The following is a 19,712-nucleotide window of genomic DNA, read 5'->3' as shown; positions in this document are numbered from 1 at the left end:
TATAAATAATTTATAAGCTGTGTCTTTTTAAATATAAAAGCAAAAATGATCATCATTTTAGATTACATCATACTGTCTTACTTGAATATCTGTACATAATCATATTTGTTTGCAAAGTTTGTGTTATTGTCATAAGTTTAATATTACCCATTCGTTAAAATAGTTACGGCTCAGCATTCATTGACAATTTTCTTATTTTGGAGAAATATTTTTTATTACCATTTTAGAAAAGATTAATAAACTTGCTATGGTGTTCTTGGCTGATAAATGTTTATTATATTTACAGCTAGTGTCTCCTCCAAATCTCATGATTAAACAGATGGTTCAGCCGCTTCACTACATACAATTATGCTTCGTTCAAAACTACAAGTATTATAAGGCATTCTAACAAGACATAAAGATAAGTTGTTAGCAAAATCGATTATGTCCGCCCACCTGTAACAGCAGATATTTGTTCTCAATAATAATAATGTAGAGAGCTGGATATGGTCACACAGTCACAAGGTACTGGTTTAATCCCCTTCACAAACTGTTAATGAGATTTACCACCAGAACAAAGTTGTGGCTTTATTGCAAAAATGTAATTTACAATTGTTTGTAATGTAGGTAATGGCAGAAAAAGACAGCACATATTTGCAGTGGATAATTGAGGCTTCTGATGTTATTTGAACAGGTGGTGGAAATTCAGTTGCCAATATGTTCTCCACGTGTTGACAACATTAGTCATGTCTAGTTCTAGTGTTGTTGAAGACTTTCCAGGAAGGTCTTTAAAACCTAGTCTATTCATAAATTAAGCATTGTAAAGTCTAAAATCTGTCTTGTGTACTCAAATGTTTTAACTGAAAGCCATTGGTTTTGTCTTTTACAGGTTCCACGTACCTCCGAGCTTTATGTTCACAGAAGTGGCAGAACTGCAAGAGCTACCAATGAAGGTTTAAGCTTGCTGCTCATAGGACCAGATGATGTAGTCAATTTTAGGAATATCTATAAGACATTGGAGAAGAATGAGGAGCTTCCAGTTTTTCCAGTTCAACAGAAATGCATGATTGGAATAAAGGTAGAAAATGATCACTTGTATATCTTTCTGTTGTAAACCACAAAACTCAAAGGATCATCCATGACTTCTTACAATGTTGTCAATCAAATCTCTTGTCACAAAAACATATGAGATAATTTGATTAGCAACCTTAAACATTCTAATGGATATGCCTTACTGTAGATTCCTCACCTTAGAATATTCCCTACATGTCAGACTGGATTCGATTTTTTTTTCCTTCATAGCAGTGCTCCCGCCCTCTGGCAGGTGACATTCAGCAGCACCACCCTGGCTCCATACCACCCCAGAAGTCAGAGTGTAGCTGCATTTAAGCACCATCCCTGCGTTCTGATGCCTGTTCCTTTTATTTCTGCAGCTTTCGTCTTGCATCCAGAGCTTCTCTTCTGAATTTGTCTGTTTTACACTGGTTCCTAAGCTTCCAAACCGTGTGCTTGGGAAAGATGTCCGCATCACAAATGATAGGCTTCATGCTTCGCTGCTAGATGTTGGTCATGGATCCACAAAAAATGTCTCTTTGGTGCCTGAGATCAGGACAACTCTTAAGTCATGTGATAATTGCACCCAAAGGCAATTTCAACCCTGGATACAAAACTTTACATTGGCGAGTAGAAGAAGAAGTTGACCCCTTCGTGTAGGTCTCTCCCCTGCTATAAATTGCGAGCTCACCCTTTCTGCTGATCATGTTGAAGTTCCCACAGCTTTTCCACTTCCTGCTCAGTCTTTTGATGAGTCACCGTCCAAACACGAGCATTAAAAGTGGGACTCAACCCCATCCTGCTATTCCAAATCCAGAAGGCAGCACAAAGGCGTCAAGAAGCAAGTTGCATTCCCTCAAGGTTGTCGGTCACTGATCCCATGCCTCAGTTGACCTCAAACACCCTGAGTTTCATAGACTGTCGTCTACTCTGCAGCAGAGTGAGGCCTTCAAAGAGGTCATGCCGCAGATATTCCGTGCACTTCAGGCCCCCTCTGGGGAACCTGTTGGCAGCAAGGAACTGCAGGGTACTCCAGTCTGGTCACCACCAACAGGTCCTTCCCAGGAGCAGTCGATCTCCTCCTTCCACATCTGTGCCGACCTAGTACAGTTCTCCATATCGACACCACGATCCATGCTACTTATCGATTGCACCTGCGGATGACCGTGCGGACGTCCATGTCAGTTTGTGAACTGAGCTCGACTGATGATTTGTTAAGGAAATAGAAAAGCACAAGCGTTCACAATGAAGCCTTGTCTCTGAGGTGGTGTCTCTACCGTGTCGCAGCTATCCGTAGAGGCTCCTTTATATTTTTGGTCTCGTGCTAGAACAGACTGCATTCTAGGATGCTGATGATGGTGAGGGGGATGGCTTGCTCCCCCCTCGTTATACCCCTGTAATTGACATGTCCCCTGAGACAAAGCTTGACTTGCCACATGGGTCACCAGTGGCTGAGTGCCTCATTTTTAGTGGTGGTTCAGAGAGCAGGCAAAGTACTAAACCTACCCCTGTCTTCCATTAAAATTCGAACAAATATTTGTAAGGAAATTCTACAGCCTGCGCGAGCAACATCGGAGCCCTTTCTTCCTTTCAAGTGACTCTCACTGGTGCTTTGATGGCTCTCTTGCCAAAACTATGTTCTTGCCCACCTGTGAACAGGCAGGGGGCTGGACGTCAAGCCCGCACCCAGTGACCTGGATTTTCTCATACAGCATCCCACCCCAGAGAGCCTTGTTGTGCATGCCTCCACCATTAAAATAAATGTGAATTTCCCACCACTGTTCCTGATAGGGAATCTTAAGAGAATTGACGCCTCTGGCAAATTAATGCTTTCTTCATCCAATCTGGCATTGCGGTCTGTCAATGAAGTCTGCCATCTGAAAGAGACCCGTTAGTGATAGATTCCTTACCTTAGAATATCCCCAGGCGTCGGACTGGATCCGGAAACATTTGCGTAGCAATACCCCTGTGCGTCGGTAGGCGTCGTCCGCGGCTCCGCATCCGTCGTCGGCGTCGTTAGCGCCGGAATGACGTCGCCGGAGTACTTAGACGCCATCCTCGCGCGCTGACGTCAGTTCTTCTTTTTTCCGCGCCCGCTAGCGCAGATCCGGAGAAGCTCTTCCCCGTAGTCACTTTTTGACTAAACTTTTTTGATCTTTTGATTTGTTTTTCTCGAGTCGTTAGACTCCTACGGTGCCGGTAGGGATGCCCGGGTTCAAACCCTGCTCCAAGTGCAGCTGACTGATGTTGGTTACCGACCCCCATCGCCGGTGTCTTCAGTGTCTTGGCCTCGACCACGACGACCGAACCTGCTCGGACTGCTGGGCCCTGACGTCTAAGGCTAGGCGGGTGCGGTCCCGCAAGCAGCTTGAGCTCCGGCAGTCGGGCCCGCGCCGTTCAAGGTCCCGGTCCCACAGGAGGTCGAGGGACCGGTCGTGGGGTCGGAGCCCTCGTAGCTCCGAGAGTCGGCATCGGTCTTCAGGATCCAGGTCCTCAGGTAAGAGGCATGAGAGGTCGGAAAGGCGTCATCATTCTTCCGACTCATCCCGACGCTCACGTGACGCGGCCGTGGGTTCGGGTGACACCACCCACGCGGCTCCGACGGAGTCGCGGGCGTCGCAACCTGCCCCATACCTTCTGGTCCCTGGGCACGATGCGACGCAAGAGGAGATTGAGCGGTAGCTCATGGCCATGAGGTCTCTCCCTCCTCCGCCGGTCTCCGTGGCGCCTTCGGGCCCAGCGGTCCCGGCTGGAGGGCCTAGCGGGTCGGGTGCTTCGGCTCAGACGCCGTCGGGTGCTTCGGCCCCGGCGCCGCCGGCGACTTTGTTCCCGGGACCGCGGGCCCTCACTGGATCAGTTTCCGGATCCGGGTCGTCAACGGTCGACCTCACCGACACCGGCCCCTAGGGTGTTGCCCCTGGCAACGCCGTCCCCGGTCCTGCCCTTGATTCGGTAGCGGCGCCGCTCTCGATGTCGTATGGAGACTTTTACTTCCACGAACCGGCACCATCCGTTGAACCTGAATTTCAGGTGATGGGTGACGAGGGAGACTGGAAGGGGTCTGTGGACCCTCTGGCACAGGAGTGCCAGTCTCAACAGGACTGGACATATGAGCTTGGGGATGCCAGTGGACTGGACACTTCGCCAGACACTGGTTTTATCTCCCCTCCAACCGTGGCTACGGAGGAGGGGGCTGCCTACAGTGTAGTGTTGACGCGGGCAGCCAAGGCATTGGCCCTTGAGCTCCCCGTCGCGGCCGTGAGGACTAACCTCCTCACTGAGGTCCTTAAACCGTAGGCAAGCTCGGCTGAGCCTCTGCTGCCGTTTAATGAGGCCTTGTGTGACGTTCTTTTGGGCACTTGGTCCAAGCCTGCTACAGGTAAGCCTGTGGATAGGAACGAGGCCAGACGCTACCGCCCGGCTCCGGGTGACTCTTGCTTCTCTTCCAGGGGATCCTCATCAATAGTCATAAGCACTGAATATTCCTGCCCATGTGCGGGACCCTAGAAACAATATAAAAATATATATGTAAAAAACACATATATCTCGCTCCACATATATGTATGTACATATATAATTTTTCTCACACCAATGCAGCTCCACAACTGAGGCTAAAACAATGTAAACACATATACATGCACTGCAATTAGTAAGGAAAGAAACACATTAGGTCAAATAAACCTTGAACTTTGTGTTTTAATGAGTAAAACCACTCATAAATCCTGAAAATTGCTCATAAATAGACATTGTTAGCCCTCCGGCTGCATTGTAAAACAATAGCATAGAAAATGAAACCATTTTCAACACAAAAACTGGCACCGTGCCTTTAAGGCAGCCATGACCCCAGGCTTCCCATCATGCCTCAGGGGTGACAGTTAGGTCAGTTGTTCTTTCCGGCTCCTTCAGTCAGGACCCTGGTGAAATAGCTCCCTTTCTTTTTGGCTTTCTGTCAAAAAATAATTTTGTGAATCTACAATTTTTGCTTTCACGCGACGTCTTTTAGACCTAGGGTGCTACTGCTACCTTTTTTAGGCTTAAAAAAGGTGTTTTTTTCTGTCAAAATGCCTTCCCTTTTTGACAAATGCCCTTCATGTGGAAGGAAGATGGCCAAGACTGACACTCATTCAGTGTGTATCCTGTGCCTACCAGACTCTCATTCTTCAAAAACCTGTGAACATTGCCAGGTTTTATCATCCAGAACTCTCAAAGACCGAGAGAGAATACGAGTTAATGGACTTTCGGAGAGAGGAACATCTCCCAAGAAGCAGAAAAGTCGGAAGGCGCGGTCGACGTCGAAAGAAGCCCCTTGTTCACCTTCGGCGTCGGGATCGGCGTCGAAGAAGCAGTCGACGGCGACGAAGATGTCTTCAGCGTCTACATCCAAGGTACCTCCGCTACAGACAGCGTCGAGGGATAGGTCACCGTCGAAGCATAAGAGTTCGACGGCGAGCCAACTGACGTCGAAGCAGCATCGTCATGCTGTGACGTCGAGGCATTCTCCGTCGACGCCTGGCCACCGGCGTTCGGGGTCGAGACAACCTCCGTCGATGACTAGTCGTGGTCGTTCACCGTCGAGGGAACCTATGCTAACACATCGACGTCGAAGCAGCCCACGTCGACGCCCGGTCAACGGCGTTCACGTCGAGGCAGCCTCCGTCGCATTCAGACAAGCTGCATTCGACCTCGAGGCACCCGCCGACGTCGAAGCAGCCTCCGTCATCGTCGAGCAGGCATCCTTCAACGGCTAGACGCTCTATGGCGAAGGACAGTCATCGACACTCGAGGTCGGCGTCGAGGAGATCACGGTCGACGTCGAGAGAGCGTCTATCTGCTCGGCGTTCGGCGTCGAAACAGCCACCGTCGACGGATCAGCGTAAATCCAGGGAGCGGGGCGATTCACAGCCATTGAACATCTCTCCTTCAAGATCGCAGGAGAGGTCGCCTTTGGGGCAGGTGATGCAGGAGATGGAGAGTGAACCATTGGACCAGTCTCAAGTCCTAAGGTCTCAACTGGGTTCCCCAGGATCAGCATCGGCTGCGGAGGTGGAACAATCTCCATTACAGGATCCTCCTGCCAAGAGAAAGAGGGTCTCAAAAGAGAGAGGTCGGTTGAGGTCTTCCTCTAGACGGTCTCTATTGAGCCTATCCTCATCCTCCTCGGCATCTCGAAGTGGCAGATCCTCGGATGGGGAAGACAGCGATTCGGATAGGGAGAAGTCAAAGTCCCCTTCAAGGTCGCAGCAGGATCAATCGGATCAGCCTCCTCCACGGTCACGTTCGCCAGAGATGTTGCACCCAAAAGTCTCTTCCTGTTCGTCTTTCCCCAAGGTGGTATAGACCTCTTCACCACTGGGCCAAGGACAAGGAGACGGCAGATCGGTTGAGGGCGTATCGAGATCAAGCCCCCGCCGCAAAGAACGGTCTCGTTCTAGAGGACATTCAAGTAAAAGAAGATCTAGTCACAGAGAGCGATCTCGTTCTAGAATGCGCTCAACTAGAGGAAGATCTAGGTCCAGGCGAACCCATAGCTCTTCAAGTTCATCACGGACCCGATCTCACAGGAATTACTCTCCGACTCTAGCCAACAGTCCACGCTCGAGAATATCCCCAACTGAGGATATCTTCCCATTCCAAGACATCTTGGGCAGGGGAGCCCTGAAGTTAGGAGTGCCTATGACAGCTCCGCAGATCAAGACGACGGTCATCTTCGAAACCCTGCAGCACAGAACGGCACCCAAACCCTTATTGCCGATGGTCCCGGGTATAATGGATACAGTGAATGAGGTCTTCCTGACTCCGGCGACAGGGAAGTCAGTCCCAGCGAGGATTCTCAAGAAATATCGTCCTCCTGAAGAGGACCCTCTGTTCCTCAAGTCTGATCCCCCGCCAGATTCAGTAATCATTGCGGCGGCTAGAAAATCCAATGCGGTGGCTTCCTCATCCACGGTACCGCCGGATAAGGACAGCAAGGTACAAGACTCATGGGGAAGAAGAGTTTGTAACACCTCTGCTGCTTTCCTCAAGGTCTCCAATGCGGAAACTCTTCTGGGCAGATATGATGGATCTCTGTGGGACTCGCTTCAGAGGTTTTCTGAAAAACTTCCTCAGGAAGATAGAAAGGACTTTGAGGAGATTCTGATGGAGGGCGGTCAAGTCTCCAATCAGATTATAGGAGCGGCGGCAGATGGAGCAACGCTGGCTGCGCATGGAGTCACAGCGAGGAGATCCTCATGGTTGCGCCTTACAGCATTGAAACCCGAGGCTCAATCCAGAATACTAAATCTTCCTTTTTCAGGCACATCTCTCTTTGGGGCGAGCGCTGATGAGGAGATGCAACGGATGAAAACGGAGTTAGACACCCTTAAAGCTGTGGGACTTAAAAAGAAGAAGGAATTCCGGAAGAAGTTCCGTTCTGACAATAAGGGCTCTTCGAAGCAGAGGGTTCAAACCCCTCATTGGCAGAAGGGCCAGAACCAGCAAGGCCAACAAAAATCGCAATATAAAGGCAAGCGCAATTCCGAAGGAAATGGAAATCAGCGCCAAGGCAACAACTTCAATAAGCCTCAGCAGAAGCAATGAGTCTTCACTTCCCCCAGCGCCGTTGTCCACTCCAGTGGGGGGGGGGAAGCATTGCACATCACAGGACAGAGTGGCAGGCCATTTCGAAAGACCAATGGGTGTTGTCTACGCTGCAGAATGGGTACGGTCTTCGTTTCCATCGTCTACCTCCATCCGTTCCTCCGATGTCAAGGCACTAGCTACAAATGTTAAAGAAAGAAGTAGCGACACTCCTCGAGAAATCAGCCATCGAGAGAGTGCCGGTGGCTCAAAGGGGGAAAGGAGTATACTCGAGGTACTTTCTGGTAAGAAAAAAGGGCCAAAAGGCGGAATACAGGCCTATTCTGGACTTAAGAACACTCAATCTACATGTACGAAAAGAAAAATTTTGCATGTTGGCGCTTCACCAAATCTATCCACATCTCAGGAAGGGGGATTGGATGTGTTCGGTGGACCTTCAAGATGCATATTTTCATGTCCCGATACGGCCCGATCACAGGAGATTCCTTCGATTTCGGGTGGGGACCTCCCACTACCAGTTCAAAGTCCTTCCGTTTGGGTTGAAGTCGGCCCCCAGGGTGTTCACGAAGTGTGTTGCAGTGGTGGCGGCAGCTTTACGCCACAGGGGAGTCTTCGTATACCCATACTTAGACGATTGGCTGTTGAAAGGTCCAACTCCAGACAATGTAAGGAATCAATTCCAGACATGCATAGAACTTTGTCAACGTCTAGGCCTGCATGTCAACTACAAGAAGTCTGTCTCCCAACCCACTCAGAAGATTCACTTCCTAGGAGCTCTGCTAGACTCCGAGGTAGGAAAAGTGTTTCCTTCGGAGGAGAGACAGTTTTCGATAGCGCTCAAGTGCCAGCAAGTTCTTCGCAACAGGACTCAAAGTGCGAAAGATAGCCTCCCTCTTAGGGTCGATGGCTTCCTGCATATTCTTAGTACCGAACGCCAGACTTCGGATGCGTCCTCTTCAGCAGGATCTGGAGGACAAATGGGACCAGCAATCAGATCGCTGGGACGATCAGATCACTTTGTCGGAGGTAGCTCGATCTTCCATCCCGTGGTGGACAAGGAAACAGAACATGCAAGTGGGAGTTTTCTTCCATCAACCTCCTCCTACACAAACGATCATCACAGGCGCGTCGTTGCAAGGCTGGGGGGCGTACATGGGGCCTCTTCAGGTGCAGGGTCTGTGGTCGTCCAAAGAAAGCACCTACCACATCAACTTGCTGGAGTTGAGAGCAGTCCACTTGGCTCTATTCCATTTCCATTTTATTGCATTTGTATCGCGCATAAATCACCCGAAGGTCTCAGAGCGCTGGCAGATAACAAGGATCCTTATGACCAACTGATCAGGAAGTAAGAGGGCTCAGCTGACTAAAAGAGCCAGGTTTTTAGTAGTTTTCGGAATTTAGTATGATCTGGCTCTACTCTCAGTTGAATGGGGAGAGAGTTCCATGCTTCTGGGGCGGTTTTGCTGAAGGCTCTATCTCCGTTTCTCACTGTTCGAACTCTGGGAACGGAGAGAAGGGCTTTACTGGAGGAGCGTAATGTCCTACTTGGGACGTGGGCCTTGAGCTTCTGTTCGAGATAGACAGGTCCATGGCCATTGACTGCCTTATGGACTAGGCAACAGAGTTTGAACTTTATGCGTGTTTGTATGGGGAGCCAGTGCAGTGCCCTGAGACAGGCTGCTGAGGGGGTGCGAGGAGGTAGATCTAGTACTAGCCTAGCAGCGGTGTTTTGGAGGACCTGCAGTCGATTCAATAATGTTAGGTTAATGGCTGAGAACAGGGCGTTCCCATAGTCCATCCTGTTAACAATAAGTCCCTGGACTAGGGGCATGCGTGCTGAGAGTGGGATCCATTTAAAGATCTTCCTCAGACTTCGCATCTGGCCATAGCTGTTTCCCACTGTTTTCTTAATGTGTTCAGACATGGTCAGCTTGTCGTCTAGTATTACTCCCAGGTTCCTGACAAAAGGCTTGGTGGCGGGGCAGGGACCGAGGGAGTTTGGCCACCAGTCTGATGACCAGATTTGGTTGGCTTTGCCGAAAAGCATGACTTCAGTCTTTCCAGCATTCATCATGAGGTAGTTTCTGGTCATCCATTCTTGTACACTGGGCATACAGTTTTTGAACCGATTTTTTTTTATGTCATCAGGGTTTTGGTTAATAGTGACGAGAATTTGAGTATCGTCAGCATAGGAAACGGTTCCAAAACCATGTTCTCTGATGATCTTCGCCAAGCTCTCAAAGCGTTCCTTCCCTCGCTTCAGGAAGAAGTGGTTCTAGTACAAACGGACAACACCACCACGATGTACTATTTAAACAAGCAGGGAGGAACCCGCTCTAGGACTCTGTCACTAGAAGCTCAGTGCATCTGGCATTGGCTTCTGGCTCGCAAGTTGTCTGTTCAAGCAGTCCACCTCCCAGGAGAGCAGAACGTGAGGGCGGACGCACTAAGTCGGCACTTCGAAGACAGAGAAGACTGGGTTCTCAACGACGAAGTGCTAGAAGACATTTTCCAGTCTTGGGGTCGTCCTTCCATAGATCTCTTCGCGGACGACGTAAACAGCAAATGCCCAAGCTTCGCCTCAAGGTTCTATCGACCAGGAACGAGAGGGAATGCTCTTTTGATCGATTGGTCAGGGGAATTTGTGTACGCCTTTCCACCCCTTCCTCTGATCCCGAAGGTTGTGAGCAAGCTGACCCACTCGTGCACAACAATGATCCTGATTGCCCCCGACTGGCCGAGGCAATGGTGGTACACGGACCTACTTCACCTGTCAGTGTCTCCTCACAAGAGGCTTCCATGCAGGCCGGACCTGTTATCGAAGATGAACGGGAGGATTCACCATCCCAACCTTCCGTCACTGAACTTGGCAGCATGGCTCCTGAGGTCATTCAGTACGGCCATCTAGGACTGCCACAAGACTGCATGTCCATTCTGAGAGAAGCACGACGTCCTTCCACAAGACATTCTTCCACATGCAAGTGGAAGAGGTTCTATATGTGGCGCATGCAGAATGGTCACAATCCGGTGAACAGTCAGGAAGAAGCAGTTCTTCCATACTTGTTGTACCTGGCTAAAGCAGGTTTGAAGTTTAACTCCATTAAGGTGCATTTAGCCGCTATAACTGCTTATAGGCGATCACCTTCACAAACCTCTTTTTTCCAGTTGCCAGCAGTAAAAGATTTCCTGCAAGGTCTGAAAAAGGTGTACCCTCCTGTACGGCCTCCTTCTCCTCCCTGGGAGCTGAATCTAGTACTATCAAAGTTGATGGGCCCTCCTTTTGAGCCCATTCATAAAGCTACTTGACAGCATATTTCCTGGAAAGCGGCCTTTTTGGTAGCGATTAAGTCAGCCCGTAGGGTGAGCGAGATTCAGGCCCTCTGTACCAAAGAGCCTTATTCAGTGTTTCATTTGAATAGAGTGGCGCTCAGAACGCACCCTTCTTTCCTGCCGAAAGTGGTGTCAGATTTTCATGTTAATCAGTCGATCTCTCTGCCCACTTTCTTTCCCAATCCCTCTACTCCAGCTGAGAGGGCTTTACACTCTGTGGACCTGAAAAGGGTTTTAAAGTTCTATCTGGACAGGTCCAAGTCTATTCGACATTCTGATCAATTATTTATTAACTACGGATCGATCAGAACTGGTCATGCAGCATCGAAACTTTCCATTTCCAGGTGGATCGTTTTGTGTATCCAACTTTCTTACCAATTGGCGCAGAGACCTCTGGGGTTTGCCCCTAAAGCGCATTCCACTAGAGGTAGAGCTGCCACGGCAGCTTACCTGCATAATGTGCCCATGTCTGAGATTTGTAAAGCGGCGACCTGGAGGTCTGTCCATACATTTACCAGACATTACTGTCTAGATTCGGACACGAGAGCAGATACTCAGGTGGGCCAGGCCTCCCTGAGGAATCTGTTTAACAGCTGAGTTATTGGCTGTTATGGCTTGGTTGATGAGGATACCCCTGGAAGAGAACTAGGATTACAGGTAAGTAACTTATCCTTCTTGTCCACCCACCCCAACCCCGAGAGCCTGGTCATCCAGGCCTCTACTTCCCAGAACGCATTCCCAACGGCTCCGCCCGATGGGGAATACAAGAGGTACGAGCAATACGGTAAGAAGGTGTTCTCGTCCCTGAGTTTGGGACTGAGTTTGGGACTGCGGTCAGTCAATACCGCATGCCTCTTGGGCCGCTACACCCACACTCTGTGGGACACGGTCGCGGACGTGCTGCCACAACGTCCGGAGGAGGCCCGGACTAAATTCGCCCAAGCCCTTGCGGAGGGTCGAGATGCAGCACGCTATTCCATCCGGTGTGGGCTGGATACCACGGACTCACTGGGCAGAGCGATGGCAACGACGGTGGCGGTTCGACACCACGCCTGGTTGAGGACCGCCAACTTTTCGGCTGATGTCCAGGCCACCCACCCTGCTGGACATGCCGTTTGATGGCCGTCTCCTCTTTGGCGACAAAGCAGACCATGCGCTTGAGCGTTTTAAGGACTCCAGGGCTAACGCCAAGTCCTTAAGCTTCTCGTCCCCACGCCAGCAAACGGGTGCCTTTCGCTACTTTCGTGGCCAGGGAAGGGGCGCTCCCACATGTGCTGCCAGCCACGCACCGCAGGCTACTACACAGTGCGGTGGCGGCCATGGAAACCGCCGTGGCGGCGGTCGGGGACAACGCCGAGGCCAGTCCACACCTTCCCCTGCAGCACCCGCCTCAAAACCCTCCTAGTCTGTATTTTCAGGCCCATGTGACGCCAGTGGTGGGGGCAGGGTTCACCATCACCACTTCCACTGGCGCGCTGTCACGTCGGACATGTGGGTGCTGCAAATCGTCCGAAGGGGCTACTCCCTCCCCTTCGAGGCGACCCCTCCAGCCATGCCACCACAATACCACCGCGTGTCGGAAGTTATGGCCCTCTTGGCCAAGGGGGCCATCGAGCGCGTTCCTGGGCCAGAAGTAGGGTGTGGTTGTTGCTCCCACTACTTTCTGGTACCCAAGAAGGGCAAAGGGGGCCTACGCCCTAACTTGGACCTACTGAACGTCAGCGGTTTACTCCGGAAGGAGAAGTTCAAGATTCTGACTTTGGCTCAGGTCTTAGCTGCCCTAGACCCAGGAGACTGGATGGTAGCGTTGGACTTGCAGGACGCCTATTTCCACATCCCCGTCCTGCCGGCCCACCGGCGTTACCTGCGGTTCACGGTAGGCCACGAGCACTTTCAGTTTACCGTGCTCCCCTTCGGCCTTACCAGCGCCCCACGGGTGTTCATGAAAGAGATGACGGTGGTCGCAGCTCATCTGTGCAGGTTAGGGGTTTCAGTCTTCCCCCTACCTCAACGACTGGTTGTTGAAGGCGGGCTCGCCCCAGACAGTCGTCAGCCACCTCCAGACTACGGCCGACCTCCTGCACCTGCTGGGGTTCTCCATCAATGTGCCAAAGTCACACCTGTGTCCCTCTCAGAAGCTCCTCTTCATCGGAGCGGTTCTAGACTCGGCGCAGTTTCGGGTTTATCCTCACGAACAGCGGGTTCGGGATATTCAGGCTCTGATTCCAATCTTTCAGCCTTTATCCTGAGTCTCGGTCAGGTTGATGCTGCGGCTTCTGGGGCTGATGGCCTCCTGCATCCTTCTGGTGCATCACGCCCGTTGGCGGATGCGGGCTCTGCAGTGGGACCTGAAGTTTCAGTGGGCCCAGCATCAGGGCGACTTGTCTGACCATGTCTTGATCTCGAAGGGCACTGCAATACAGTTGCAGTGGTGGCTCACGGACCGCGATTGGGTCAGCGGCAGATCCCTCTCCCTACCCCAATCGGAGCATGTAGTTGTGACGGACGCGTCCCTCTAGGGCTGGGGGTCCACATGGGAGAGGCGGAGATCAGAGGCCTCTGGTCTCCGGCGGAGTCCCAGCTCCACATCAACCTTCTGGAGCTGCGGGCGATCCGATTTTGCACTGAAGGCATTCCTCCCCTCTGTCCGGGAGAGTGTAGTGCAGGTGTTCACCGACAACACCACCGCCATGTGGTACTGCAGCAAACAGGGCGGGGTGGGGTCGTGAACCCTCTGCCAGGAGGCTCTGCGCCTCTGGCAGTGGCTGGAACATCAGGGCGTGACCCTGGTGGTTCAACACCTGGCAGGTTCTCTGAACACCAGGGCGGACGAACTCAGCCATTGGTGCATGATGGATCACGAATGGCGTCTGAACTCGGACATGGCGCAAGGCCTCTTTCAGCGATGGGGAGAGCCTTGGTTAGATCTATTCGCCACAGAAAAGAACGCGCAATGTCATCAGTTCTGCACGTTGGAATTTCCAAGGCGGCACTCGCTCGGAGACGCTTTTCGTCGCGAGTGGAGTTGCCGTCTATTGTACGCCTTTCCGCCTATACCACTTCTGTCCAGAATGCTGAAGAAGATCAGGCACGACCGGGCCCAGGTTATCCTTGTGGCTCCGGACTGGGCACGAAGATATTGGTATCCAGAGCTACTCAGCATGTCTGTCGATCCCCCGATTCGTCTGCCTCTTCAGGAGGACCTTCTGTCGCAGCAGCAGGGGACGGTCCTCCACCCGAACCTATCCAGTCTCCACCTTCAAGCTTGGAGATTGGACGGCGACAGTTGAGGCCATTTGACTTGCCTCCTGAAGTCTGTAATGTGATTCTGGCAGCCAGGCGTCCCTCCACAAAGTCGGTATACGCCTGCAGGTGGAACAGATTTGTGGCATGGTGCACAGCAAAGGCTGTGGATCCGCTCTCTGCCCCCTTTCTGAGGTTCTCCTCTTCCTTCTTTCTCTGGCCCAGCAGGGCTCTGCTCTGGGCACTATCAAGGGCTACCTTTCTGCCCTTTCCGCCTTCTTAACGCAACCTGATCAGCCATCTTTGTTCAAGTCCCCTATTGTAAATAGGTTTTTGAAGGGCATCACAAACATGTTCCCTCCTGTTCCTTTTGTGATGCTTCAGTGGGACTTGAACCTTGTACTTACTTATCTGATGTGCACTCCCTTTGAGCCACTTCATAACTGTCCTCTCCACCTTCTTACTCTGAAGACTGCTTTCCTGGTGGCTATCACCTCTGCCAGGAGAGTGAGTGAGCTCCAGGCTCTTTCTTCCAAACATCCTTTCCTTTCTGTCCATCCGGACAAGGATGTGTTGTGGACAAGGCCCTCTTTCCTGCCCAAGGTAGTCACAGCATCCCACATCGGGCAGTCCATCACCTTGAAAGAGGAAAAGAGGCTCCACCGTCTGGACCCAAAACGTGCGCTCTCTTACTATCTGGATCGCAGACGCCAGTTCCGGGTGGATGACCAACTCTTTGTTGGTTCCATGGGCGCTAAGAAAGGACGGGCGGTGCACAAGCGGACCATCTCTCGGTGGATCGTATTGTGCTTCCAGGCGTGTTACTCCTTGGCTAAAAAGGAACCTCCTGTTGGGCTGAGGGCCCACTCCACTTGGGCCATGGCGACTACTACTGCCCTGGGCCAAGGAGTCCCCTTGCAGGACATTTGTCTGGCAGCTACGTGGGCCTCACTGCACACGTTCGCGAGACACTACTGCCTGGACAGTCAAGTCTGGAGAGATGGCTTCTTTGGCCGTTCCGTCCTCCAGGACTTTCTGGTGTGATTATTGGTTCGCAGACCCTCCACCGGGGTTGGTATTGCTGGGGTATCTATTCTAAGGTAAGGAATCTATCACTAACGTGTCTCTTTCAGATGCACAAGTTACTACTTGTGTAACGATATATCTGTAAGAGACATTAGTTAGTGATAGATTCCTTACCGACCCACCCATCCTCCCCGTTCTGTGAACCGATATCTAGGGTTAAGGTCATCCCCTTTTAGGGCCCTAGTTTCATGGCACCAGTGTTGGTTCTATCATGGCTCTGCGTATCTGGCGCGGAAAAGCTGTGTATCAGAACTGACGTCAGCGCGCGAGGGCGGTGTCTAAGTACTCGGGCGACGTCATTCCGGCACTAATGACCCCGACGACGGATGCGGAGCCGCGGACAACGCCTACTGACGCGCAGGGGTATTGCTACGCAAAAGTTTCCAGATCCAGTCTGACGCCTGGGGATATTCTAAGGTAAGGAATCTATCACTAACTAATGTCTCCTACAGATATATCGTTACACAAGTAGTAACTTGTGCTTTTGGGTCAAGACGCCAACATCCTTTGGGGCGTGCCAGCAACATTGCCAGCAAGATGTTGCTGGCAGTTCCAGAAGATCTGAGAGGCTCTTTCGCCCAGAGGATACATGATGGTCTAGACAAAGGGGAATATGTTATCCGCCTAGGGCTGGATACCACAGGTTGCCTTATCAAAGTGGTTGGTTTCAATGTGGTCTTTCATAGACATGCCTGGAGGAGGTCCATTGGGTTCTCCAGCACTATGTAGACTTGATTGAATGACATGCCCTTTGATGGGTCCCACCTCTTCTCTTTTCAACACTTTAAAGATAGTTGAGCTACAGCACATTCCTTGGGACAGTTGGCTCCTACTCACTTCCTAAACCACTTTCGGAAATCTAGAGGATACTCTAGAGGGCTGACATGTTAACAATTTGATCCTTTACAACTAGTAATTCAGCAGGCAACCCAGTCCTTTCAGGCATGTGCATATGGAACAGGCTGACAACATGCGGGCCAGCATAGGCACCAGTTTTCCAAGTGCTCCTCCCCTACTACACCAGTCAACAAACCACTTAAGTGGCTCATGTCCACCCAGTGGGAGTCAGGATCTAACATTTCCTCCAGAATTCATGAACTTTCACATCCAACTAAAATTCTAATTATTCAAAACAGCTATGCTCTACCTTTTCTTTCCTACCACCCAATATACCTCCCACTCTAGAACGAGTTTCAGAGGAGCAGTTCTCCATCACCCTACAGGAGATGCACCTGTTGCTCCCCAAGGTGCCGTAGAGAAGGTTTTAAACTCTGGGAGAGTAACCATCCTTTTCTCTATTTTCTCATTCCAGTATGGAATGGGGTCCTCAGCCTTATATTGAACTTTCATTCTCTGTGCCTTCCTACGGAAGGACAGATTCAAGATGATGAAGTTTGCTGTGATCCTGTCTGCTTTGTCATCTGGATGGCGTCCCAGGACTTGCAGGACACATATTTTCATGTACCCGTTCTGCAATCCCACAGATGTTACCTGCCCTTTAAGGTGGGCCAGGATCATTTTCAAATTGACACTCTATTTTGGCACACCTGCCCCCCTTGGGTGTTGGGAAAAATGATGGTGGTGGTCGCAGCACATCTTCAGAGGAATCATTGTGTTGCTGTACATCAACACTGGCTGCTGAAGGTAGTCTTGCCGCTATGAAAGGTGGACCACCTCTAGACGGCAGAACTCATGATATTGATGGTTTTCACTATAAATAAATGGAAGTCCCACCCAAATTTCTCTAAGGTTTCCATTCATCCGGTCAATCCTGGGTACAGTTCAGTTTAGGGCTTTCCCTCAGCTGTACTGAGTCTTGGGCATTCAGGCTGTGACCTGATGTTTTAAGTTCACTCCTGGATTTTTCTGAGTATGGTGTGAGCTTTTTGGCTTCTTAGCCTCGTGCATCCTCATTTGTCATCCTGCCAGATCAGATAGCACATGCAATCCCTAAAGTGGAACCTTAAGTCCTAGTGGACTGTGCCCGAAGGCCACCTTTGCGACACCATCTTGATCTCAGAGGATGCAGCTCAAGATCTGCCGTGGTGGTTGAAAGATTGCAGTTTGTCTTGCAGTGGGCCACGCTCCCTTTTTCACCCTGAGCTTTCTCTGGTGGTGATTGGGGAAATCTCTGAGACCTGGAGATGTGGGGATTCTGGTCTGCAGTGGAGAGACAGCTTCCACATCAGTGTTCTGGAGCTGAGGACCATAAATGTGGCTCTGAAGGCTTTCTTACTATACCTTAAGGGAAGGATGGGGTAGATTCTCACTGGTGACTCCCACCGTCGTGTGGTACTGTAACATGCAGGGTGGGGTTAGGTCCCCCTTCCTGTCCTGCCTTGTTTCTTTGGCGATATTGTGCCAGGGCTTCTTCTTGGTTGCAAACCATCTGGTAAAGTTAAGAAATGCAATTGCAAATAAACTTAACATTGTGGCTGCTACATCCTGAGGTGATGCAGGTTGTTTTCCAACAGTTGGCAGAATCCTGGCTAGATCTTTTCTCCACTGTTAAGAATGCACATTGCGAGCAATTTTGCACTTTGTAGTTTTTGCAATTACACTTGTTAGGGGCTGCATTCTGGCTGGAATTGGACAAGGGACGACTGTATGACTTCCCTCTACTCTCCTGCCCCTGAGTTCTGAAGAAGATAAAAAAACAATTGGGCCGAAGTCATCCTGGTGGCCCTAGATTGGGCCAAGCGAGTGTGGTACCCAAAACGCATGAGCACCTGTTATACAATCAGGCTACCACTCCAGGAGGACCTTCTGAATCAGCAGCAGGTCAGAAGCTGCCACCCGAATCTACACAATCTACAGCTGTGTTGAGATTGAGTGCTGGTAGTTGGTTGCGTTTGATTTGCTGTTTGGAGTGGCAAATATCTTTCTCGCTGCCAGACACCCCTACACAGAATCCATTTATGCCAGGTGCTGGAACAAATGTATGGCCTTCTACAGTTACCAAATCGCAAGCCTCGCAGGAAAACCTGTTGGATGTTTTTTTTTATTTGTTTTGTCTTTAGCCCAACAAGACTTTGCATTGGGTACTACAAAATATTATTTTGTCAGGTCTTTTAACCTTCATCATGCTGGACCAATCATCCTCTTGTGATGAGGTTTATTAGAGGTTAGTTTCATTTTCTCCAACGCCTTTTTTAATGGCATAGTGGAACTTTTACCTTCGTCTTGACATTCCCCATGTATACACCCTTTGGTGACTGCTTCTTCTGACCTTGACCTCATTGCAATTACCTCAGCTCATCGCATGAGTGTACTACAAGCACTTTCACTGCATCCACGCTACACCACCTTTTTCCCAGACAGATTGGTGCTGAGGACTCAGGTGGCCTTCGTAACTAAAGTCGTGATTCCCTTCCCTGTTGGACAATCCATCACTCTGCCACTGTTTCGTTTTGGCCCTCAAAAGAGGAGGAAGAGGCTCCGTCTGTTGAACCTCGAGCTGCTCTGTTTTGTCATAGGTTGCACTAAGGCTCATTGAGTGACTAATACGTTTTGTAGGGTTATCCTGAGCAAAGAAAGGGGAGGTAGTGTAGAAGAAGACATTGTCAATGTGGATAGTCCTCTGCATTATGATCTTCTACTCACTGGATATGAAGCTGCCTGTGACAGGTCTGGGAGCCCATTCCACTAGTGCTAATGCTGCTACCACTGCTTTGGTACGAGAAGCGCCTGTTCTTAATATCGGCCAATACAGGTCTGGCGGAATGGACCATTTTTCTGCTCTGTTCTGCAAGACTTTTTGGTCTAAGTCCACTCTACACCCTCCATCTTGTGGAGGTACGGCTTTGGTATCTGATCAATTAAGGAACCTGCGATTCGTATCCATCTACAGAACAAGTTACTTTTCAGTGATGCTCTTTACGGTGGATACTCTGTCTAATCGCAGATTCTTCATCCCCCCCCCCTTCCATCTCCTTGTTCTGTGAAGTGGCCTCCTTTTTAACATCATAAACAGTCCCAAGTTAGTATTCAGCACATTGTAACCAACAATTGTTCACACATTGTGCCTAAGGGAGCGGAAAGAAAAAAATATAAGAAACAGGCATCAGTGAGCAGCTGTGGTGCTTATATGCGGCTCAGCTCCCATTAGTTCTGTTGTGATACAGAGCTAATGTAGTGCCACGTGGCAACATATGAGAACATTACTATGTAAAATCTATGGATCCAGGCTGATGCCTAGGAAATATTCTAAGATGAGGAATCTGCGTTAGATAGAGTATCAAACAGAAATAATGCTACTGAAAGTAATCATCTTTTTGAGGGTCTTTGATAAGACACAATGATACAGATTCTGCTTTTTAAGATCATTCATTTTAATTCATAATGTCTTTTGTTGTCTAACATCCTCAATTCATACTTGAAATATATCTTCACTGGCTAGCAGAGGAACATGGCTGCTTTAATTCTGTTTTGCCACAGTTCAT

General features: G+C 50.1%; 1 protein-coding gene across 1 annotated transcript in view; it reads left to right on the top strand.

Moving 5' to 3' along the window:
• DDX24 (DEAD-box helicase 24) overlaps window positions 1-19,712 on the top strand; it is a 174,154-nt gene that overhangs the window by 127,347 nt on the left and 27,095 nt on the right. The window contains exon 7 of the mRNA XM_078660095.1: window positions 869-1,057. Coding sequence (XP_078516221.1) covers window positions 869-1,057 — 189 coding nt within the window. The remainder of the gene's footprint in view (window positions 1-868; window positions 1,058-19,712) is intronic.

This window comes from Lissotriton helveticus, chromosome 9, assembly GCF_964261635.1.
Source record: "Lissotriton helveticus chromosome 9, aLisHel1.1, whole genome shotgun sequence".
Taxonomy (NCBI): domain Eukaryota; kingdom Metazoa; phylum Chordata; class Amphibia; order Caudata; family Salamandridae; genus Lissotriton; species Lissotriton helveticus.
Note: the sequence above shows the minus strand (reverse complement) of the source record. Positions and strands in the feature narration are given on the sequence as shown.